The sequence below is a fragment of the Oncorhynchus nerka genome, linkage group LG8 (genome assembly GCF_034236695.1).
Source record: "Oncorhynchus nerka isolate Pitt River linkage group LG8, Oner_Uvic_2.0, whole genome shotgun sequence".
Classification (NCBI taxonomy): Eukaryota; Metazoa; Chordata; class Actinopteri; order Salmoniformes; family Salmonidae; genus Oncorhynchus; species Oncorhynchus nerka.
The window spans coordinates 12624100-12649666 of NC_088403.1; the positions used below are offsets into that span (position 1 = coordinate 12624100).

General features: G+C 46.5%; 1 protein-coding gene and 1 long non-coding RNA gene across 2 annotated transcripts in view; both read left to right on the forward strand.

The window, feature by feature from the left end:
* cntn1b (contactin 1b) overlaps positions 1-8385 on the forward strand; it is a 41498-nt gene extending 33113 nt beyond the window's left edge. The window contains exons 17-23 of the mRNA XM_065022090.1: positions 447-517; positions 903-1155; positions 5642-5763; positions 6279-6468; positions 6563-6684; positions 6814-6970; positions 7239-8385. Coding sequence (XP_064878162.1) covers positions 447-517; positions 903-1155; positions 5642-5763; positions 6279-6468; positions 6563-6684; positions 6814-6970; positions 7239-7321 — 998 coding nt within the window. The 3' untranslated portion in view covers positions 7322-8385. The remainder of the gene's footprint in view (positions 1-446; positions 518-902; positions 1156-5641; positions 5764-6278; positions 6469-6562; positions 6685-6813; positions 6971-7238) is intronic.
* Positions 8386-19450: 11065 nt separating this feature from the next.
* LOC135572853 (uncharacterized) lies at positions 19451-22895 on the forward strand. The gene is made up of 3 exons (XR_010464509.1): positions 19451-19774; positions 19857-20087; positions 20348-22895. It is a non-coding gene; the product is annotated as an uncharacterized LOC135572853 (long non-coding RNA).
* The last annotated feature ends 2672 nt before the right edge of the window (positions 22896-25567 follow it).

A 25567-nucleotide genomic window follows, 5' to 3' on the forward strand; every position in this document is an offset into this window, starting at 1 on the left:
CAGGTAGGGACCAGCCTGGGGCACTAACATGTTGTTGTTGCAGGTAGGGACCAGCCTGGGGCACTAACATGTTGTTGTTGCAGGTAGGGACCAGCCTGGGGCACTAACATGTTGTTGTTGCAGGAAGTGTTGTTGCAGGTGGACCAGCCTGGGGCACTAACATGTTGTTGTTGCAGGTAGGGACCAGTCTGGGGCACTAACATGTTGTTGTTGGAGGTAGGGACCAGCCTGGGGCACTAACATGTTGTTGTTGCAGGTAGGGACCAGCCTGGGGCACTAACATGTTGTTGTTGCAGGTAGGGACCAGTCTGGGGCACTAACATGTTGTTGTTTTAGGTAGGGACCAGCCTGGGGCACTAACATGTTGTTGTTGCAAAGAAATGTGTGTGTTTCTGTGTGAGTGTCTAATAACACCTGTTGGAAACACACTCCACTGTGTCTCTCAGTGCCTGTGGTGGCCCCGACCAACGTTGGAGGCTACGGGGGTAAAGATGGAGAGTTGATCATCACATGGACAGTAAGTGTCTGAGTTTCTCTCTTCCCTCTGACACATTTCAACCCTTCTAACCATGTTCTGACCCAGCGTTCTTCAGTGCTGGTTGTGCAGAACTACACGGTCCGCACCTGATCCAATTCATCTATATTATTTGATTTGTTTTAGTACAACTCTTGTTTTAGTTTCTGTTCTGATGTGCAATGTGCTTTTTTTTTGTCTAAATACACCCACCTGTATTTTGCCATAATGTTTCATACAAAATCTATGGTATCTATTTAAAGTTACTAATGTGGTTTTTCTTTGAGCAGCTTTTAATCAAAATGTTGGTCAGTTTGTAATGTTGTGGGTCTTGATGATTAGGTAAATAACCAGGATGTGATCTTCCTCTGTCATCTTCCATCCATAGCCCGTACAGCCGCAGTACTTCTACGGTAAGAAGTTTGGCTACGTTGTGGCCTTCAAGCCTCATGATGATGTTGACTGGTGGTATGAGACCATATCAGACCCAGAGACACGACGCTACGTCCATCGAGACGCCTCTTTCAGGGTCAAGTCGAACGACTTCCAGGTCAGGGAGTTCCAGGTGAAGGTGAAGACGTTTAACTCCAAAGGAGATGGACCCTACAGCCTGTCGACCACTATCTACTACCCACGAGATGGTGAGGGTCGTACTAACCCCTAACCCCTAACCCCACGAGATGGTGAGGGTCGTACTAACCCCTAACCCCTAACCCCACGAGATGGTGAGGGTCATACTAACCCCTAACCCCACGAGATGGTGAGGGTCATACTAACCCCTAACCCCTAACCCCACGAGATGGTGAGGGTCATACTAACCCCTAACCCCTAACCCCACGAGATGGTGAGGGTCGTACTAACCCCTAACCCCACGAGATGGTGAGGGTCGTACTAACCCCTAACCCCTAACCCCACGAGATGGTGAGGGTCATACTAACCCCTAACCCCACGAGATGGTGAACCCCACGAGATGGTGAGGGTCATACTAACCCCTAACCCCTAACCTGTGGTGAGGGTCCTAACCCCTAACCCCACGAGATGGTGAGGGTCATACTAACCCCTAACCCCTAACCCCACGAGATGGTGAGGGTCGTACTAACCCCTAACCCCTAACCCCACGAGATGGTGAGGGTCATACTAACCCCTAACCCCACGAGATGGTGAGGGTCGTACTAACCCCTAACCCCTAACCCCACGAGATGGTGAGGGTCATAGTAACCCCTAACCCCATGAGATGGTGGGGTCATACTAACCCCTAACCCCACGAGATGGTGAGGGTCATACTAACCACTAACCCCATGAGATGGTGAGGGTCGTACTAACCCATAACCCCTAACCCCACGAGATGGTGAGGGTCGTACTAACCCCTAACCCCTAACCCCACGAGATGGTGAGGGTCCCCCCTAACCCCACGAGATGGTGAGGGTCATACTAACCCCTAACCCCTAACCCCACGAGATGGTGAGGGTCATACTAACCCCTAACCCCTAACCCCACGAGATGGTGAGGGTCATACTAACCCCTAACCCCACGAGATGGTGAGGGTCATACTAACCCCTAACCCATACTAACCCCAACCCCAGATGGTGAGGGTCATAACCCCTAACCCCACGAGATGGTGAACCCCCCCACGAGATGGTGAGGGTCATACTAACCCCTAACCCCTAACCCCACGAGATGGTGAGGGTCATACTAACCCCCCCTAACCCCACGAGATAACCCCACGAGATGGTGAGGGTCGTACTAACCCCTAACCCCTAACCCCACGAGATGGTGAGGGTCATAGTAACCCCTAACCCCAACGAGATGGTGAGGGTCATAGTAACCCCTAACCCCTAACCCCACGAGATGGTGAGGGTCATACTAACCCCTAACCCCTAACCCCACGAGATGGTGAGGGTCATAGTAACCCCTAACCCCTAACCCCATGAGATGGTGGGGTCATACTAACCCCTAACCTCACGAGATGGTGAGGGTCATACTAACCCCTAACCCCATGAGATGGTGAGGGTCGTACTAACCCATAACCCCTAACCCCACGAGATGGTGAGGGTCGTACTAACCCCTAACCCAGTGAGATGGTGAGGGTCGTACTAACCCCTAACCCCACGAGATGGTGAGGGTCGTACTAACCCCTAACCCCTAACCCCACGAGATGGTGAGGGTCATACTAACCCCTAACCCCTAACCCCACGAGATGGTGAGGGTCGTACTAACCCCTAACCCCTAACCCCACGAGATGGTGAGGGTCATAGTAACCCCTAACCCCAACCCCACGAGATGGAGATGGTGGGGTCATACTAACCCCTAACCCTAGATGGTGAGGGTCATACTAACCCCCAAACCCCACGAGATGGTGAGGGTCATACTAACCCCTAACCCCGAGATGGTGAGGGTCGTACTAACCCCCCAACCCCACGAGATAACCCCCTAACCCCACGAGATGGTGAGGGTCATACCCCATAGTAACCCTAACCCCTAACCCCATGAGATGGTGAGGGTCATACTAACCCCTAACCCCACGAGATGGTGAGGGTCATACTAACCCCTAACCCCACGAGATGGTGAGGGTCATACTAACCCCTAACCCCACGAGATGGTGAGGGTCATACTAACCCCTAACCCCACGAGATGGTGAGGGTCATACTAACCCCTAACCCCACGAGATGGTGAGGGTCATACTAACCCCTAACCCCATGAGATGGTGAGGGTCATACTAACCCCTAGCCCCTAACCCCACGAGAGGGTGAGGGTCATACTAACCCCACGAGATGGTGAGGGTCATACTAACCCCTAACCCCACGAGATGGTGAGGGTCATACTAACCGTGTGACCACATCCCCACGAGATGGTGAGGGTCAAACCCTAACCTCAACCACAACCCTAACCCTAACCTAAACCCTAACCTCAACCACAACCCTAACCTCAACCCTAACCCTCAACCCTAACCTCAACCACGACCCTAACCTCAACCCTAACCTCAACCCTAACCCTAACCTCAACCCTAACCCTAAACATAACCTTTAAACCTAAGCCTAACCTCAACCCTAACCCAACCCTAGCCTCAACCCTAGCCTCAAACCTAACCCTAACCATAGCCTCAGCACTAATCCTAGCCTCAGCCCTAACCCTAACCCTAGCCCTAACCCTAACCCTAACCCTAGCCCTAACCCTCAGCCCTAACCCTAACCCTAGCCCTAACCCTAGCCATGGTAAACATGTTCTTTAACCTCTTCTACATGATAGTGTCATGACGTTGTCCTCTTTGGGTACAGCGAGTACCATCCCCCTCTCTCTGTCTCCTACAACTAGACTGCAGTGGTCAGAGAGGTCGTAAATTCCTGGAGGAGATTATCTCCTCATGGCCACAGTATAGAGACAGTGTTTTCATAGAGATTTCATAGAGAACAAATTAATTTCTTCCACCTCACAGAACTTGAGGTCCGAACAACATTTATGTTCCAGAGAAGGTATAAAATATTGGTGAAGAATCCAGCTACAAACTGGTCTGGTTTGTACAATTTGGTGAAGCTCATGGGAGACGGTGCGGCCACATTACCATAACGCTGTTTATATAATAGCCTCAGATATGAGGCTTACATCTAATTGTTGTATAAGATGAATTAGTGAGGATGATACTATTTGTAAAATTGTGTAATGTGATTTTGGACTGTTTAATGAAGGAAACTCCAATTCCCTTTTGAGTTGAACTAAATCGGAGGACCGCCCATGAGCCCAGTTAGGGTCAGGCATCCTGGAACAGGCCCTTTTCTGCAACTCCCGAATAAAACCCCAACTCAACAGACCATGTTTCTCTCCATTACGAGAGGACAAAGGTTGCAGACCAGCTTACCTCGATAACTAGAGGGCCAAGGTTTGAGACCAGCCTGCTGAATCTTTTAACCATCCCACGTGGTTAAACTCTTAGACTATCGATACCGACAGAATAAGAACAAGTCTTTGATATTAATTACTAGTCTGCAGCTAGGACTTCGGTATCATTGAATGCGAAGAACGACAACTGCCGAAACATCTATCCATAACGACATGAATGAATGTCACTCTGAACTATCCATCCTAACCATGACAGAGAGAGAGACGGACAATTCTACAAAAGAAACAAACTTTTCAGCAGAGATCCTGACGACACACTGAGCGTAAATATATATATTGATTGCAATTATTCCCGAATGAGTGAGCGTTCATGTGCAAAGGATTAGCATTTCAATTGTTACAATTATCAACTGTGTGTTGTCTTATCTCAGTCGACCCCCACTTCCCCTTTTGTCTAACAAGCCGCCGTGCCGGTTTAGCCCACTAGGGCTCATTCTCCTATCATTTCTTGTAACCATATTTACTTTGTTTATTTGTGTGTGCATTTCTGTGATTGTTTAGTTAGTTAATAAATAAATTATTTAAGACAATTGATGTATGGATGACTCATAGTAAAGACTGGGTTCGTGCAGATAACCAACAATTTACGACGTTTGGAATGAGACTAACGTGAGGTAAAATAAATAATTCATTAATCAGAAGACTATTGATCAGATATGAAAATATTCAAAAAGTTATATTAGAAAAATTATAACTTTGTAATCTGAATATTTTCTTCCTAGTTAATTACAGTCACATGATTAATTAGTTAATCGCGTTATACTAATTACAGAGAATCTTTGATAAAAACTAAAAGTCTTCATTTAATGATAGTAAAGACATGACAATAGGCAGCCTTTACAAGTTTCTCTCAATCTGATCTACCCCAATCTCCCTCTCTCTCTCTCTCTCTCTCTCTCTCTCTCTCTCTCTCTCTCTCTCTCTCTCTCTCTCTCTCTCTCTCTTTCTCTCTCTCTCTCTCTCTCTTTTCTCTCTCTCTCTCTCTCTTCTTTTCTCTCTCTCTCTCTCTCTTTTCTCTCTCTCTCTCTCTCTTTTTTCTCTCTCTCTCTCTCTCTCTCTTTTCTCTCTCTCTCTCTCTCTTTCTCTCTCTCTCTCTCTCTCTCTTTTCTCTCTCTCTCTCTCTCTTTTCTCTCTCTTCCTCTCTCTCTCTCTCTTCCTCTCTCTCTCTCTCTCTCTCTCTCTCTCTCTCTCTCTCTCTCTCTCTCTCTCTCTCTCCCTCCCTCCCCCCACTAGTCCCCTCTGAGTCTCCTACAGATGTATACTCCAGGCCTGTCTCGTCCCATGAAGCTCTGGTCTGGTGGATACCAGTCATGGACACTGGTACCGGCCTTCAGCAGTACATAGATGGATACCAGGTCTGTTGCTCTTTACATCTCCTGGATGTCTAGTGATGTCCATGATTTATGGGGAAGGACACATTTTCCTGCTCAGATTACGAATGATGGTCTGGTTAAGTGATCAGGAAAAACACATCTCACTGGGCACAGACGTCAGTTCAACATCTCGTTTTGATTTACATTTGGCTGAGTTGTCAACTAACGGGAATTTAATGTGAAATCAACAACAACAAAAGTATCATGGCATTGGATTTATGTTTAAAGTTGGGTGAGAGAAAAATACGAAATTCCCTTGATGATTTTTTGCAAATGGAAACGATATTGATTCAACTGGTTTTTGCCCAGTGGGATGGCCCTTCTCATGAGACTCTAACAAATAAAATACCTTGTGTTCAACTGTGGCTTCCTTGCCAGCCTGACGTGAAAGAAGAATAGGTCTCTGTGTGAGGAACTGGTGAACATTTTGATTGGATCACCAGTTTTGGTTCAAATTGATTGACACCTGCTCTGACCAATCCCGGCTTTCTGACCAGGTGAAGTACTGGAGGAAGTATGACGATACAGAGCCGGGGGCCAATCGTATCTTTGTGCCCGCCTCCATGAACCAGACCAGGCTGGAGAACATGCTGCCAGACTCTCACTACCTCATCGAGGTCAGAGCCTACAACGGAGCCGGTGTCGGCCCTCCCAGCGAACACTGCGAGATGTTCACCAAGAGAGCACGTAAGACCAGATGCCAAAACCACACTGGAATTCCATATATAGTACATGTCTATTGTAGGTGATCCCATTGAGATTAATATTCTATTCTTTGCAGCTCCAAGTGTGGCTCCTGAAATGTGGCGTTACATCAGCTACTCTGGCAAGTGGCTGTACGTGTGGTGGCACCACATCTCCTACGACTGGTTTGGCAATGAGTCCTTCCCACTATATTATAAGGTATTTAAAGGCATTTTACTTTGTTTCATTTGAATCTTGCAGCAACTGGTGTGATCCAGTTTGAGCCTGTGGAAATAAGTGTCCTCAGAAGACAAGAAATCCTCTCCTCTCCTCTCCTCTCCTCTCCAGGTGATGTTCAGGAAGACTGGCTACATCACAGGGCCGATCTACATGACGGGCTGGCACTTCATTGACTTCCCCATGCCCCAGGTAGGGGACTACGAGCTGGAGGTCAGAGGTCGCTATGAGGGTGGAGACGGCCCCATCAGGAAGATCAGGCTTCAGGGTAAGTAAGGGACAGATGGGTCTACTGGTTAGTATCTGGTTGGGGAATTGAAGGGCCATGTCAATTTGTGGGTGAATCTCAAAAGTATTTTCCTCGATTCCTTGATTATTTGATTCCTCTCTCCTCACCTTCTTCTCAAAACGTCAGAGGGAAAGGAGGAGAGCATCAGAGGAAAAGATCTGAGGAGGAATATACTTTTGAGTGTGTTTGTTGTCCAGACAGTGTCTTACCCAGCATGCCTCTTACCGTGTCCCCTCCCCTCATCCAGGTAAGGCGTCTTTCCTGAGACCCACTCTCAGTCTGGCCGCCATGCTACTGCTGGCCCTGTGCATCGTGGGATTGGGGATATAGAGACCCAGGACATGTCTGGGTGGACTGTGGGAGGTTTGACAGAAACAACTCTCACATCAACTTCCTACATCTCCTTAAGGACATCCAATCTTTCCTGAACCTCTTACTGTCTGTATGTCTTCCCACAACAAAACAGAGCACCGTGTCACCATACAGAATGACCTGGCTAGCTGTAGAATCTACAAACGTTACTCTACTGTAAGACATCCAAGAAATCCTTTCTGATGTATTTATTGAACAGGTACTGAAGGAATTGAACGGGTACAAAAGAGGAATAGATGTTTTTCAATATGCCTTATGATGAATCATATTGTACAATCTTCCCAACATATTCTAGAACGAAATGTATAAGACAATGACGGACTGTAATCAACACTACACTGTATGACGTTTGTAATGAGTGAACTGTAAAGGAATGATCAGAGTAAGATTGTATGTAGCTCAGACACCAACTACACAGCTTCTTCCTCCGTTTGACTCACCCAGCTGTTTGGATATTTAGTTTCCACACGTTTGCCATTTCAAGGCGACACTAGATTAGAAGTAATGTGTGTTAATGTTTGATTGGTTCGTTGGAGAATCCTTTGAATTGTTCTGTATTGGTGCTGCTGTGAAAATAGATATGTAGTTTTCTTTCCTTTTCTGTTTATTTATCTCTTCAGATTCGTACACACACACACACACACACACACACACACACACACACACTTGGCTCATATGGATATCGCTATAACCAACTCTGCAGAGATTGCTAGCTTTGAATGCTATTCTTTCTTACACTGTACTATACCACACCGTTAATTAGCTTCGTATCGTTCATAGTGAATTCTGTCTTCTAGATGCGCAAGCTAAAGCCATATCGCTTCGACAATGCCCCGGTATTTAGGCTTGTCCAGATTTTTGCACTGACGATGGCAGAATGTTTTAACAGAATGGTAACAAGAAATCAGGGTTAAAGAATATTGATGTGCTGCTGTTTTATTTTATTATAGGATTTGTTTTCCCTTGTTATGTATACGAGGATCATGCTGTAAACTCATTAAATAGAATACACATGAATGCTCCAGGATTGTAAGTATCATGTGAGCGTCGCTAAATCTTGAGGTTTATTTGAGGTTTATTTGTTGTATTACTTTCATGATGCCACCAGAGGGCAGCATTCCTTCATTTGACTTTATTTACAGGTTGCAGCCACTCATCTATGAAGACCTGCCAATCAATGTGAAAGGTGCGTCAGTACCTCTCGAGTGGACCTGTAGCAGTCCTTATAGAGCAGTACCTGTGGAGTGGACCTTTAGCAGTCCTTTCATAGAGCAGTACCTGTGGAGTGGACCTGTAGCAGTCCTTATAGAGCAGTACCTGTGGAGTGGACCTGTAGCAGTCCTTATAGAGCAGTACCTGTGGAGTGGACCTGTAGCAGTCCTTATAGAGCAGTACCTGTGGAGTGGACCTTTAGCAGTCCTTATAGAGCAGTACCTGTGGAGTGGACCTGTAGCAGTCCTTATAGAGCAGTACCTGTGGAGTGGACCTGTAGCAGTCCTTATAGAGCAGTACCTGTGGAGTGGACCTGCAGTTAGCAGTCCTTATAGAGCAGTACCTGTGGAGTGGACCTGTAGCAGTCCTTATAGAGCAGTACCTGTGGAGTGGACCTGTAGCAGTCCTTATAGAGCAGTACCTGTGGAGTGGACCTGGAGCAGTACCTGTGGAGTGGACCTGTAGCAGTCCTTTCATAGAGCAGTACCTGTGGAGTGGACCTGTAGCAGTCCTTATAGAGCAGTACCTGTGGAGTGGACCTGTAGCAGTCCTTATAGAGCAGTACCTGTGGAGTGGACCTGTAGCAGTCCTTATAGAGCAGTACCTGTGGAGTGGACCTGTAGCAGTCCTTATAGAGCAGTACCTGTGGAGTGGACCTGTAGCAGTCCTTATAGAGCAGTACCTGTGGAGTGGACCTGTAGCAGTCCTTATAGAGCAGTACCTGTGGAGTGGACCTGTAGCAGTCCTTATAGAGCAGTACCTGTGGAGTGGACCTGTAGCAGTCCTTATAGAGCAGTACCTGTGGAGTGGACCTGTAGCAGTCCTTATAGAGCAGTACCTGTGGAGTGGACCTGTAGCAGTCCTTATAGAGCAGTACCTGTGGAGTGGACCTGTAGCAGTCCTTATAGAGCAGTACCTGTGGAGTGGACCTGTAGCAGTCCTTATAGAGCAGTACCTGTGGAGTGGACCTGTAGCAGTCCTTACAGACCAGTACCTGTGGAGTGGACCTGTAGCAGTCCTTATAGAGCAGTACCTGTGGAGTGGACCTGTAGCAGTCCTTATAGACCAGTACCTGTGGAGTGGACCTGTAGCAGTCCTTATAGAGCAGTACATGTGGAGTGGACCTGTAGCAGTCCTTATAGAGCAGTACCTGTGGAGTGGACCTGTAGCAGTCCTTATAGAGCAGTACCTGTGGAGTGGACCTTTAGCAGTCCTTATAGAGCAGTACCTGTGGAGTGGACCTGTAGCAGTCCTTATAGAGCAGTACCTGTGGAGTGGACCTTTAGCAGTCCTTATAGAGCAGTACCTGTGGAGTGGACCTGTAGCAGTCCTTATAGAGCAGTACCTGTGGAGTGGACCTGTAGCAGTCCTTTCATAGAGCAGTACCTGTGGAGTGGACCTGTAGCAGTCCTTATAGAGCAGTACCTGTGGAGTGGACCTGTAGCAGTCCTTATAGAGCAGTACCTGTGGAGTGGACCTGTAGCAGTCCTTATAGAGCAGTACCTGTGGAGTGGACCTGTAGCAGTCCTTGCAGACCAGTACCTGTGGAGTGGACCTGTAGCAGTCCTTATAGAGCAGTACCTGTGGAGTGGACCTGTAGCAGTCCTTATAGAGCAGTACCTGTGGAGTGGACCTGTAGCAGTCCTTACAGACCAGTACCTGTGGAGTGGACCTGTAGCAGTCCTTATAGAGCAGTACCTGTGGAGTGGACCTGTAGCAGTCCTTATAGAGCAGTACCTGTGGAGTGGACCTTTAGCAGTCCTTATAGAGCAGTACCTGTGGAGTGGACCTGTAGCAGTCCTTATAGAGCAGTACCTGTGGAGTGGACCTGTAGCAGTCCTTATAGAGCAGTACCTGTGGAGTGGACCTGTAGCAGTCCTTATAGTTCTGTTGTTGAGGACAATCACTTGTTCCTCTCAGGCAGAGACCTGATTAATATGGTTCTGTTGTTGAGGACAATCACTTGTTCATCTCTCTGAGGTAGAGACCCGTTGCCTGCTGCTCATCTCTCTCTCCTTTCCTCCGACGGAGGTAGAGAGAAATAGAGAGCGAGAGCGATGTTGTTACCGTGGTGAAATCAGCAGATGAGTTGAACAGGGAGCCCACAGATTACTGATGAGTGTGTGTGTGTGTGTGTGTTTTTTTCTGTGTGCGCCTTTGTGTGTATGTGTGTGTCTTCATGTACAGTACGTGTGTGGACATGTATCTGTGGCCTTTTCTCTCTCTCTTCTACCTCCATTATCAGCGTGTTTCCCCTCTACATTCTCCCCTTAAACAAATTACAGGAATGGAGCAAAGTAGAAATCAATGTGGCCATTATGTGTAAACAATGTTACTGGTAGACAGAGGTGATGCTCTTACTGCTGGAGGCTGATTTGGCCTCAGATGAAGCACAGAGAATAGCCTATTCTTCTTCAGAGGGAGGGAGGGAGGGAGGGAGGGAGGGAGAGATGAGTGCAGTCAGAGGAAACCTATAGCCAAATACAGGTTTCAGGTGCTGACTGTATTAAACAGATAATATACTTGAAACCCGGTTATGGTGGGACCTTCAGGGATATGTAACAGGTTATGGTGGGCCCTTCAGGGATATGTAACAGGTTATGGTGGGACCTTCAGGGATATGTAACAGGTTATGGTGGGACCTTCAGGGATATGTAACAGGTTATGGTGGGACCTTCAGGGATATGTAACAGGTTATGGTGGGACCTTCAGGGATATGTAACAGGTTATGGTGGGCCCTTCAGGGATATGTAACAGGTTATGGTGGGCCCTTCAGGGATATGTAACAGGTTATGGTGGGACCTTCAGGGATATGTAACAGGTTATGGTGGGACCTTCAGGGATATGTAACAGGTTATGGTGGGACCTTCAGGGATATGTAACAGGTTATGGTGGGACCTTCAGGGATATGTAACAGGTTATGGTGGGACCTTCAGGGATATGTAACAGGTTATGGTGGGCCCTTCAGGGATATGTAACAGGTTATGGTGGGCCCTTCAGGGATATGTAACAGGTTATGGTGGGACCTTCAGGGATATGTAACAGGTTATGGTGGGACCTTCAGGGATATGTAACAGGTTATGGTGGGCCCTTCAGGGATATGTAACAGGTTATGGTGGGCCCTTCAGGGATATGTAACAGGTTATGGTGGGACCTTCAGGGATATGTAACAGGTTATGGTGGGCCCTTCAGGGATATGTAACAGGTTATGGTGGGACCTTCAGGGATATGTAACAGGTTATGGTGGGCCCTTCAGGGATATGTAACAGGTTATGGTGGGACCTTCAGGGATATGTAACAGGTTATGGTGGGCCCTTCAGGGATATGTAACAGGTTATGGTGGGACCTTCAGGGATATGTAACAGGTTATGGTGGGACCTTCAGGGATATGTAACAGGTTATGGTGGGCCCGCCAGTGATATGTAACAGGTTATGGTGGGCCCGTCAGGGATATGTAACAGGTTATGGTGGGCCCTTCAGGGATATGTAACAGGTTATGGTGGGCCCGCCAGTGATATGTAACAGGTTATGGTGGGCCCGTCAGGGATATGTAACAGGTTATGGTGGGCCCATTAGTGATATGTAAAACATTTTGGGGGGCCTGTCAGAGTTATGTAACAGGCGTTTGGTGCTTTTCCAGGTTTTCTGAATTATGATCATACATAGCTACCACAGGAGGCTGGGAGCTCCGTGATTAGGGAGGACGGGCTCATGGTAATGGCCGGAGCGGCCTGAGTGGAATGATATCAAATACAGTACCAGTCAAAAGTTTGGACACACCTACTCATTCAAGGGTTTTCCTTTATTTTTTCAATTTTCTACATTGTAGAATAATTGTGAAGACATCGAAACTATGAAATAACACGTATGGAATCATGTACTAACCGAGAAAGTGTTAAACAAATCAAAATATATTTTAGATTTTAGATTCTTCAAAGTAGCCACCCTTTGCCTTGATGACAGCTTTGCACACTCTTGCCATTCTCTCAACCAGCTTCATGAGGTAGTCACCTGGAATTCATTTAAATTAACAGGTGTACCTTTTTTTAAAGTTAATTTGTGGAATTTATTTTCTTCTTATTTGAGCCAATCAGTTGTGTTTTGACAAGGTAGGGTTGGTATACAGAAGATGCTAAAAGACAAGGTCCATATTATGGCAAGAACAGCTCAAATAAGCAAAGAGAAATGAAAGTCCATCATTACGTTAAGACATTAAGTCAATCCAGAAAATGTCAAAAACTTTGAAGTTTCTTCAAGAGCAGTTTCAAAAACCATCAAGTGCTCTCATGAGGACCGCCACAGGAAAGGAAGACCCAGAGTTACATCCTCTGCTGCAGAGGATAAGTTAGATAGGAGCCTCAGAAACATCAACTGTTCAGAGGAGGCGGTGTTAAATAGGTCTTCATGGTTGAATTGCTGTAAAGAAACCATTACTAAAGGACACCAATAAGAAGAAGATACTTAGTTGGGCCAAGAAACACGAGCAATGGACATTAGACCAGTGGAAATCTGTCCTTTGGTCTGATGTGTCCAAATTTGAGATTTTTGGCTCCAACCGCCTTGTCTTTGTGAGACACCTCCAGGCTGTGTAAGGGCTATTTGACCAAGAAGGAGAGTGATAGAGTGTTGCATCAGATAAACTAGCCTTCACAATCAAGCAACCAACAAGTGCTCAGCATATGTGGGAACTCCTTCAAGACTGTTTGAAAAGCATTCCAGGTGAAGGCTGGTTGAGAGAATGCCAAGAGTGAGCAAAGCTGTCATCAAGGTAAAGGGTGGCTACTTTGAAGAATCTAAAATCTAAAATATATTTAGATATGTTTAACACATGATTGCATTTGTGTTACTTCATAGTTTTGATGTCTTCACTATTATTCAACAATGTAGAAAATAGTCAAAATAAAGAAGAACCCTTGAATGAGTAGGTGTGTCCAATCTGTTGACTGGTACTGTACATCAAACATATGGTTTGCTGCCATTCCATTGTCTCCATTCCAGTCATTATTTGGAGCCGTAGCAACCACTGATAGATACTAGTTATTGTGGGAGTCAGGCTGACCCTTTCCCATTCCAAACAGAGATTGGATAGAAAATGAGCCATCCTCTCATCAACAATCACATAGATAAACAGAATAGACTTCCTTCATTTGTCTTTTGATGAAGCACTCGCAACAATGGTGTTTTGTTTTCTGTTGGTGTTATGATTATAATGAGGAGACAAGGAGACCTGATGAAGACCAATAGAAGGGCCTTCAAACATGGTCTGTCAATAGACCACTTCAGAGCATAAACAGATTGCAGCGTGTGGAATATCAGTTTCCCTTTCACATGATTGTAATCAGGACCAGTGCTCTACAGAAACCAATATAGTTCAATCTGCAATCAGTCTCGGATGTATTCCACTGAAGTCTAAATTCTGCCCTTTGACAATGAAGAAGGTTGTCTCCTTCCATGTCGCCATATTTCATGTTGGGGAAATATTCAGCAATGTATTCAATGTTTTTGACCCTGAGATGGTATGTATATGGAATGCTATTCATTTAATTAACTATATGATATTCAGTTTGCCATGTTTCCAGATCAGAGGCCCACTGTCATCATTTGATCCACCGTGGGTGAAGAGAGATCGAAGTCATGGAGCTCAGAGCAGCCAGCCTACAGGGGGATTTCATACCTCTCTCATTGCATTTAAAAAACCTCTCTTCTCCTTGTTTTGCCTCTAAACGTATCCTACATATCCTATGTAATACCCATATCTATGTCCATATATCATTAATGCATTTTGTATTTGCGCACAACAAGGTGCTGTAAATTTGAATAGAAAACACATTTTCCATAATTGAGCAGCATCATTACAGCAGAAAAGGGGGATGCTATGAATAATATAGGGCTCTCAGCATCGGATAGAGAAGAGGCTGCAATAAATAGTCCAACTCCATCCGCTATGGGTCTAAAGCAGGACATACTGTATGTAAAGCGCCATGTATTAGCCTAGCGCTAAGCCATAAATCACATGCTTTTGGCAGGGACCCCGGGCCAGGTAGCTATCTCGCTAACGCTACTTCACCTAGGCCCGTGGAGTCCTGAAATGTAATGTAGCCCAGCGTCTACTCTAAATCTAAGATGGCCATACAGAGTGGACTAGATCGAACACCCTCTAATCTAAATCTCCTGGGCCAATGTGATATGTCAGAGGCTATAGAGTATTAGCTGCAGCTAGCGCTGTTAGTGAGGGAACCCGCTGTTCCAAATAGCACCCTATTCCCTATTTAGTGCACTACTTTTGACATAGGGAATGGTGTGCCATTTGGGACCCATCCTTGGTGTCAGATCAGCAAGTAATTGCCACTTCTATAGATGCTTTATGGCCCTGTTTACTCTGTGAGGAATGACTTTTGTAAGAAGTCCCCTCTCTGCTAGAAGGTGGTTCATATACTGGCACTTTGTCAAACTGATGGTCGTCTATAGGGGTAGTCATTCAATGGTAATGACTAAGAGAAACACAACCTGGGGTCAGTACAGGGACACAGTGAGTAGAGCAAGAGAAACAATTATTCTTATTTTCCAATTAAATATGCTTCTATTTAAGCCTGGCCCCAGATCTGTTTGTGCTGAATAATAACCATAGGAGGTAGCTGTATCCTTCTATATTAGCCTGGCCCCAGATCTGTTTGTGCTGAATGACAACCATAGGAGGTGGCTGTACCCTTTTATATAAGCCTGGTCCCAGATCTGTTTGTGCTGAGTAACAACCAACAGGAGGTAGCTATATCCTTCTATTTTAGCCTGGCCCCAGATCTGTTTGTGCTGAATAACAACCATAGGACGTATCTTTACAGCACAAGCAGATGTGGGACCAAGCTATGCTTAGCATGTTCCAGCTGGCATTTAAACAATTCCCGTTCCCGGCAGTTGTTGTGAATGTTTGAAATGACTCCCGGGGAAAACAGTCTGTTTCTGCCTTTGTGAGCATGATACCTCCTTATAAGCCTCTCTTGTTGCCTGTCAGCATTCTGCCAGATATTTCTGCTCTGTCTGCAAAGGGACCCCTCCCAGACTGATTTGGCAATCGCACCAAACCGAATCCTTTCCCCTTCTCCTCCCCTAAATAACTAACCAGGGCTCTGGCTGGCAAAGCAGCGACAGGAAGCAACCAAATCCTCTTTGAGTCTAATTAGAGATTAACACCAATGTCTCGTCTTCGTGTAGAGAATCTTTTCTTCAAGTCCCATGGATAAACTGTGGTTCGTGAAATCAGGTCTTTGATGTGTCAACTTTGAAATCGTCCAAAAATATCCTGCCTGAAATATAAATGTATTCTAAGCAGGAAAGTGTCCCTAAAATGTTTGGAAGGAGTTCTTTGTGAATCCATCCAGAAGGCAGTGGAATCAGCAGCAGAGTGTAGTGGGTCTAGTGTTGTAGTAGTAGTGTGCTTTCTGTCAGAAGGTCTACAGAGAAATGATCCATACAACCTGACAGATAGAAATACTGTCATTTCCACTGTGATTGGTTGAAGCACTGCTGATAACCACTTCCTTTGTCAGGACAACTACACTGTCCACCATCTCATATGTGATTTACCTGTCTGTGATTCTACACTGTCTACCATCTCATTTGTGATGTACCTGTCTGTGATTCTACACTGTCTACCATCTCCTATGTGATGTACCTGTCTGTGATTCTACACTGTCTACCATCTCATATGTGATGTACCTGTCTGTGATTCTACACTGTCCACCATCTCATATGTGATGTACCTGTCTGTGATTCTACACTGTCTACCATCTCCTATGTGATGTACCTGTCTGTGACTCTACACTGTCTACCATCTCCTATGTGATGTACCTGTCTGTGATTCTACACTGTCCACCATCTCCTATGTGATGTACCTGTCTGTGATTCTACACTGTCTACCATCTCCTATGTGATGTACCTGTCTGTGATTCTACACTGTCTACCATCTCCTATGTGATGTACCTGTCTGTGATTCTACACTGTCTACCATCTCCTATGTGATGTACCTGTCTGTGACTCTACACTGTCTACCATCTCCTATGTGATGTACCTGTCTATGATTCTACACTGTCTACCATCTCCTATGTGATGTACCTGTCTGTGACTCTACACTGTCTACCATCTCCTATGTGATGTACCTGTCTATGATTCTACACTGTCTACCATCTCCTATGTGATGTACCTGTCTATGATTCTACACTGTCTACCATCTCCTATGTGATGTACCTGTCTGTGACTACACTGTCTACCATCTCCTATGTGTGTACCTGTCTACCATCTCCTATGTGATGTACCTGTCTATGATTCTACACTGTCTACCATCTCATATGTGATGTACCTGTCTGTGATTCTACACTGTCTACCATCTCCTATGTGATGTACCTGTCTGTGACTCTACACTGTCTACCATCTCCTATGTGATGTACCTGTCTGTGATTCTACACTGTCTACCATCTCCTATGTGATGTACCTGTCTGTGATTCTACACTGTCTACCATCTCATATGTGATGTACCTGTCTGTGATTCTACACTGTCCACCATCTCATATGTGATGTACCTGTCTCTGATGGTTGAAGTGTGCACACTGAGTAGCCTATGTTTCCAATGATCAGAAGCAGCATTGGCAGTCCCCTGTGGTCTCCCATGTAAGAAGAGAGAGTGAAGGGAGCGTTCCCTGTCAGTGGTCCCCATCGTTCTTCCTGTGTAGCCTTGGAGTATAGTACAGCAGAGTAATCTACCTCATTAAGGGCTAGCCTGACAACCTCTCACCTAGCAGTATTGTACAGCAGAGTAATCTACCTCATTAAGGGCTAGCCTGACAACCTCTCACCTAGCAGTATTGTACAGCAGAGTAATCTACCTCATTAAGGGCTAGCCTGACAACCTCTCACCTAGCAGTATTGTACAGCAGAGTAAACTACCTCATTAAGGGCTAGCCTGACAACCTCTCACCTAGCAGTATTGTACAGCAGAGTAATCTACCTCATTAAGGGCTAGCCTGACAACCTCTCACCTAGCAGTATAGTACAGCAGAGTAAACTACCTCATTAAGGGCTAGCCTGACAACCTCTCACCTAGCAGTATAGTACAGCAGAGTAATCTACCTCATTAAGGTATTGCTAGCCTGACAACCTCTCACCTAGCAGTATTGTACAGCAGAGTAAACTACCTCATTAAGGGCTAGCCTGACAACCTCTCACCTAGCAGTATTGTACAGCAGAGTAAACTACCTCATTAAGGGCTAGCCTGACAACCTCTCACCTAGCAGTATAGTACAGCAGAGTAAACTACCTCATTAAGGGCTAGCCTGACAACCTCTCACCTAGCAGTATAGTACAGCAGAGTAATCTACCTCATTAAGGGCTAGCCTGACAACCTCTCACCTAGCAGTATTGTACAGCAGAGTAAACTACCTCATTAAGGGCTAGCCTGACAACCTCTCACCTAGCAGTATTGTACAGCAGAGTAAACTACCTCATTAAGGGCTAGCCTGACAACCTCTCACCTAGCAGTATAGCAGAGTACAGCAGAGTAATCTACCTCATTAAGGGCTAGCCTGACAACCTCTCACCTAGCAGTATAGTACAGCAGAGTAAACTACCTCATTAAGGGCTAGCCTGACAACCTCTCACCTAGCAGTATAGTACAGCAGAGTAAACTACCTCATTAAGGGCTAGCCTGACAACCTCTCACCTAGCAGTATAGTACAGCAGAGTAATCTACCTCATTAAGGGCTAGCCTGACAACCTCTCACCTAGCAGTTTAGTACAGCAGAGTAAACTACCTCATTAAGGGCTAGCCTGACAACCTCTCACCTAGCAGTATAGTACAGCAGAGTAATCTACCTCATTAAGGGCTAGCCTGACAACCTCTCACCTAGCAGTATTGTACAGCAGAGTAAACTACCTCATTAAGGGCTAGCCTGACAACCTCTCACCTAGCAGTATTGTACAGCAGAGTAAACTACCTCATTAAGGGCTAGCCTGACAACCTCTCACCTAGCAGTATTGTACAGCAGAGTAAACTACCTCATTAAGGGCTAGCCTGACAACCTCTCACCTAGCAGTAGTGTACAGCAGAGTAAACTACCTCATTAAGGGCTAGCCTGACAACCTCTCACCTAGCAGTAGTGTACAGCAGAGTAAACTACCTCATTAAGGGCTAGCCTGACAACCTCTCACCTAGCAGTAGTGTACAGCAGAGTAAACTACCTCATTAAGGGCTAGCCTGACAACCTCTCACCTAGCAGTAGTGTACAGCAGAGTAAACTACCTCATTAAGGGCTAGCCTGACGCCTCTCACCTAGCAGTAGTGTACAGCAGAGTAAACTCCTCATTAGCAGTGAGTGTACAGCAGAGTAAACTACCTCATTAAGGACTAGCCTGACGACCTCTCACCTAGCAGTAGTGTACAGCAGCAGGCTGACAGATTGGCTGCCACGCTGATAAAAGGAGAATACGATGCCACCGTAGCCTTGCCTGAAAACACAACGCATCACTCAGGACACGGACCCTGGAGGGGCTGTCATCTCATCTCTCCATCTCATATCTCTCTTTCTCCTCTCTCCTCCCCCTCTCTCATCTCTCCTCTCTCTCTCTCTCTGTCTCTCTCTCTCCCTCTCCCCCTCTCTCTCTTCTCTCTCTCTGTCTCTCTCTCTCTCTCTCTCTCTCCTCTCTCTCTCTCTCTCTCTCTCTCCCCCTCTCTCTCTCTCTCTCTCTCTCTCTCTCTCTCTCTCTCTCTCTCTCTCTGTCTCTCTCTCTCTCTCTCTCTCTCTCTCTCTCTCTGTCTCTCTCTCTCTCCTCCTCTCTCTCTCTCCCATTCTGTTTCTTAATTTATATCTCTCTCTCTCTCTCCTCTCTCTGTCTCTCTCTCTCTCTCCTCCCCTCTCTCTCCCATTCTGTTTCTTAATTTATATCTCTCTTCTCTCTCTTTCTCTCCCTCTCACTCACCTAATGAATGACAGAGAGCTAGGACACTGTCAGGAGGACTTCTGAAGGAGAATGCTGGGTAGAGTTCATAATAACACCGTCAGAGGAGGAGGTACATCACAGTAGTAGACTACCAACTGTGATGAAAATATCACCTCTGTAAGTTTCCATTATTTTGAAAGGTGTTTTGTCTTCATTGGGCTCAGTGATGTGAAATGGAAGCCCAGGATGATGCCTCAGTCTCTCTCTGTGCAGGTTGGTGTTTTGTCAGTGATGTGAAATGGAAGCCCAGGATCTCTCTCTGTGCAGGTTGGTGTTTTGTCTTCTCTCTGTGCAGGTTGGTGTTTTGTCTTCATTGGGCTCAGTGATGTGAAATGGAAGCCCAGGATGATGCCTCAGTCTCTCTCTGTGCAGGTTGGTGTTTTGTCTTCATTGGGCTCAGTGATGTGAAATGGAAGCCCAGGATGATGCCTCAGTCTCTCTCTGTGCAGGTTGGTGTTTTGTCTTCATTGGGCTCAGTGATGTGAAATGGAAGCCCAGGATGATGCCTCAGTCTCTCTCTGTGCAGGTTGCTGTTTTGAAGGGAGGTTTGTTTGGGAAGCTGTGGTGTTTTCTTGTCATGTGAAACCCTGCCACACCCCTCCTCACATCGCTTCTCAAGCTGTCTGCCTCTCGGGCTCAGTAGATAGCACAGGCAGAGAATAAAGATATCAGGTTCTGTCACAGTCAAACTCCAGCTGAGACAAAGGGCTTGTTTAAAAGAGTCATTAGCAACATGACTTTATATAGCCTGAGTACTGAATTACACCTCTCTTCTCCCATCTATAGGTCCTCTGCCAAAAAGCATACTGCTGCCTCTGTCTGCACCCACACACCTACCTACCCAACACCTGTGAGAAGGCGAGGCGATGTTATCGGGTTACACATAGAACGTGATGGATTGGGGATGGGAACACCTCGCGTGGAAAAGAGTTAAAGCGTTATCGCCTAATTGAGACGGATGCATTTTTAATGACTAGCGCTGGCTCGTAGTGAGAGAGGCATCGAAATATGCGAAGTCGGTGAAAAACGCTGATGACGAGCCAGCCAATGGCTGTAGGTTGTTCTAAGAATATACAGTTTTTTTCTGCACTCATTATACTGGTTCAAGACCTGAGAGATTGTGTTGCGTTTGATTGACGCCGTCTGACATTCCATTTTCAGAGTAAAGCACTTTTAAAAGAATGGAAGATTCTGCTGATGCAATAGTCATATAGAAAATGAGAAAGCATGTCCCATCCCAAAGAGGCAAGAACTGTAGGAATTGTAGACTGACTTCAAAGTGAATTGCATCTCACTGACACAAAGCTCCCCTGCCCAACATATAACCTAGTGCCTTTTCACAATCCTGTTTTTGCCTCATTTGAATGAGAACCTCTATTAATATTCAATCAACTTGTCAGTTATAATATTATTTGAGGCGGCGTTGTTACCACGTAATTTCAACCCAAAAAATATATGTGGGGACATTGAATCACCGTTGAAAACTGATTGAATTTGCAAAAAAATTATCAACTAAAGGCATTTTCACCAACTTTTAACCTCCATCCAATGACATGGTGACATGTTTTGTTCAGCTTCCACAATCTTATTATCAATTTATTTCAACCAATCACCAGTCATTTGTGTCAGCGATGTACATGTTGAGTGCCCTTCTCTGTAAGCATGCTGAAAGTCTGTTATCAATAGTTTTTTCCCAGCAGTTTGCTCAGAGCTGGCAGAAAGCTGATTGGTCTGCTGTTAGAACCAGTAAAGGCTGCTTTACCATTCTTTGGTAGCGGAATGACTTTGGCTTCCCTCCAGGCCAGAGGACAAACACCTTCCTCTAGACTCAGATTAAAGACATGACAGATAGAAGTGACTATAGAGTCAGCTACCATTCTCAGAACCTTCCATCTAAGTTGTCCCTGCCAGGATGTTTGCCATTATTGATCAATAACAATATTTTTTCCAACTGTCCCACACTAACTTTACAAAATTCAAACTTACAATGCTTTTCTTTGATTATTTGTGTTTTTTATGCATGAATACGCAGTGGCTACCCATCATGTTTTGAGCCCCACATGATATATGTATATATACACTACCGTTCAAAAGTCTGGGGTCACTTACTTGTTTTTGAAAGAAAAGCACATTTTTTGTATATCAAAATAACATCAAATTGATCAAAAATACAGTGTAGACATTTTTAATGTTGTAAATGACTATTGTAGCTGAAATGGCTAATATTTTATGGAATATCTACATGGGCGTACAGAGGCCCATTATCAGCAACCATCACTCCTGTGTTCCAATGGCACGTTGTGTTAGCTAATATCAGTTTGTCATTTTAAAAGGCTAATTAATCATTAGAAAACCCTTTTGCAATTATGTTAGCACAGCTGAAAACTGTTGTTCTGATTAAAGAAGCAATAAAACTGGCCATCTTTAGACTGTAAGGGATTTCATCCATTGACGGAGAGGCGGACCAAAGCGCGGTTATTTTGATTAATGTTTTAATAAATCACTTCACATGAACAAACTAACAAACTAACAAAAACAAGAAACGTGAAAACCCAAAACAGCCCTATCTGGTGCAAAACACAGAGACAGGAACAATCACCCACAAAACCACAGTGAAACCCAGGCTACCTAAGTATGATTCTCAATCAGAGACAACTAATGACACCTGCCTCTGATTGAGAACCATACTAGGCCGAAACATAGAAATACCCCAAAACATAGAAAAACAAACATAGACTGCCCACCCAATTCACGCCCTGACCATACTAAATAATGACAAAACAAAGGAAATAAAGGTCAGAACGTGACAGTACCCCCCCCAAAGGTGCGGACTCCGGCCGCAAAACCTTAACCTATAGGGGAGGGTCTGGGTGGGCGTCTGTCCGCGGTGGCGGCTCTGGCGCGGGACGCGGACCCCACTTCACCATTGTCTTAGTCCGCTTTATTGTCCGCCTCCATGGCTTTCTAACCATGGCCACCCTTCTCAATGACCCCACTGGACAGAGGGGCAGGTCGGGACAGAGGGGCAGAAGCTCTGGACAGAGGGGCAGAAGCTCTGGACAGAGAGGCAGAAGCTCTGGACAGAGGGGCAGAAGCTCTGGACAGAGGGGCAGAAGCTCGGGACAGAGGGGCAGCTCGGGACAGAGGGGCAGGGGCTCTGGCGCCTCTGGGCTGAGGGGCTCTGGCGCCTCTGGGCTGAGGGGCTCTGGCACCTCTGGGCTGAGGGGCTCTGGCGCCTCAGACTCCGGCAGCAGCGCCGGACAGGCGGGAGACTCCGGCAGCAGCGCCGGACAGGCGGGAGACTCCGGCAGCAGCGCCGGACAGGCGGGAGACTCCGGCAGCAGCGCCGGACAGGCGGGAGACTCCGGCAGCAGCGCCGGACAGGCGGGAGACTCCGGCAGCAGCGCCGGACAGGCGGGAGACTCTGGCAACGCTGGGCAGACGGGAAGCTCCGGCAACGCTGGGCAGGCGGGAAGCTCCGGCAACGCTGGAGAGGAAGGCTCTGACAGCGCTGGACTGAGTAGCTCTGGCGCCTCTGGACTGAGGGGCGGGAGCTCTGGTAGCGCCGAACAGGCGGGAGACTCCAGCTGCGCTGGAGAGGAGGAAGGCTTCGGCAGCGCTGGAGAGGCGGGAGCCTCTGTAAGGATGAGCCGGAGAGACAGCCTGGTGCGGGGGGCTGCCACTGGACGGCTGGTGCGTGGAGGTGGTGACGGATAGACCGGACCGTGCAGGCGCACTGGAGCTCTTGAGCACCGAGCCTGCCCAACCTTACCCGGTTGAATGGTCCCGGTCGCCCTGCCAGTGCGGCGAGGTGGAATAGCCCGCACTGGGCTATGCAGGCGAACCGGGGACACCGTGCGCAAGGCTGGTGCCATGTAAGCCGGCCCAAGGAGACGCACTGGAGACCAGATGCGTAGAGCCGGCTTCATGGCACTTGGCTCGATGCTCACTCTAGCCCGGCCGATACGCGGAGCTGGAATGTACCGCACCGGGCTATGCACCCGCACTGGGGACACCGTGCGCTTCACAGCATAACACGGTGCCTGCCCGGTCTCTCCAGCCCCCCGGTAAGCACACGAAGTTGGCGCAGGTCTCCTACCTGGCTTCACCACACTTCCTGTGTGCCACCCCCCAAGAAATTTTTGGGGCTGCCTCTCGGGCTTCCTTGCTCGGGTTCCCTCATATCACCGGCTCCTCTCTCCTAGCTGCCTCCACCTGTTCCCATGGAAGGCGATCCTTTCCCGCCAGGATCTCCTCCCAGGTGTAGCAACCCTTCCCGTCCAATACATCGTCCCATGTCCATTCCTCTTTGCGCCGCTGTTGCTGTTGCCCGTTACCACGCCGCTTGGTCCTGTTGTGGTGGGTGATTTCTTCCATTGACGGAGAGGCGGACCAAAGCGCAGCGTGGTTATTTTGATTAATGTTTTAATAAATCACTTCACATGAACAAACTAACAAACTAACAAAAACAAGAAACGTGAAAACCCAAAACAGCCCTATCTGGTGCAAAACACAGAGACAGGAACAATCACCCACAAAACCACAGTGAAACCCAGGCTACCTAAGTATGATTCTCAATCAGAGACAACTAATGACACCTGCCTCTGATTGAGAACCATACTAGGCCGAAACATAGAAATACCCCAAAACATAGAAAAACAAACATAGACTGCCCACCCAATTCACGCCCTGACCATACTAAATAATGTCAAAACAAAGGAAATAAAGGTCAGAACGTGACATACACTAGTTGAATATCGGGAGCCTCAGCATTTGTGAGTTCGATTACACGCTCAAAATGACCAGAAACAAAGAACTTTCTCCTGAAACTCGTCAGTCTATTCTTTTTCTGAGAAATAAAGGCGATTCCATGTGAGAAATTGCCAAGAAACTGAAGATCTCGTACAACACTGTGTACTACTCTCTTCACAGAACAGCAAACTGTCTCTAACCAGAATAGAAACAGGAGTGGGAGGCCCCGGTGCACAACTGAGCAAGAGAACAAGTACATTAGAGTGTCAAGTTTGAGAAACAGATGCCTCAGAAGTCCTCAACTGGCAGCTTCATTAAATAGTACCCGCAAAACCTCAGCCTCAACGTCAACAGTGAAGAGGCGACTCCGGGATGCTGGCCTTTTAGGCAGAGTTCCTCTGTCCAGTCTCAACGTCAACAGTGAAGAGGCGACTCCGGGATGCTGGCCTTTTAGGCAGAGTTGCAAAGAAAAAGCCATATCTCAGACTGGCCAATAAAAATAAAAGACAGTTCTGACAGTCAGTTTCTTAACAGGTGTATTGCTTATCAATGATAGGAAGAAGTGCAACGTCTGGATGCTCCTTATTAATCACATCAGACCAACAAATATTACACTTAAGAGTCACAGCAAAAATGTTTGTATGATCTCTAATACTGTATACTATTTTAGCCCAGCTTTTGCAACCAGCAGCGCTCATTGGACTCACCTGGACTCCTTCACGTTGTTGATTACCCCCTGTATATCTGTCTGTTCCTCGGTGGCGTTCCTGTGTCCTCATTAATTGTTGTTACGTGTTCCCGTCCAGACGCTGTTCCTGTTCTGTTTCATGTCCGTCAGCTAATAAACCTTCCCTCCCTGTACCTGCTTCTCATCTGCTGTGTCGATCCTTCCACCCCCATAAGTATTCCTGTCTCTCTATAGATGTTATATCCTTGTATTGCTACTGCTGTATCATCAAAGGAATAATCTAAGTGAGTCTCAGAAATGGCTAATATGTGAATGTTATCTGATATCAGCAAGTTATTGATATAATTAACCTTATTTCTAAAGCTACATACATTAATATGGGCTCAGCCCTTTCCTAGGTAGCTTCTCAGAGATAGACATAATATGGAAAAGAACAAACAAAGCAAGAGAAAAAGACATTAGCAGTCCATTAATCAGTTGCTGTGTGTACAGTAAGTGTGTGTGTGTTGCGGGGTTGAAGCTACGGACCCATAGGCTTGGCTGTCTCATCACTTCCAGGCTTTTGG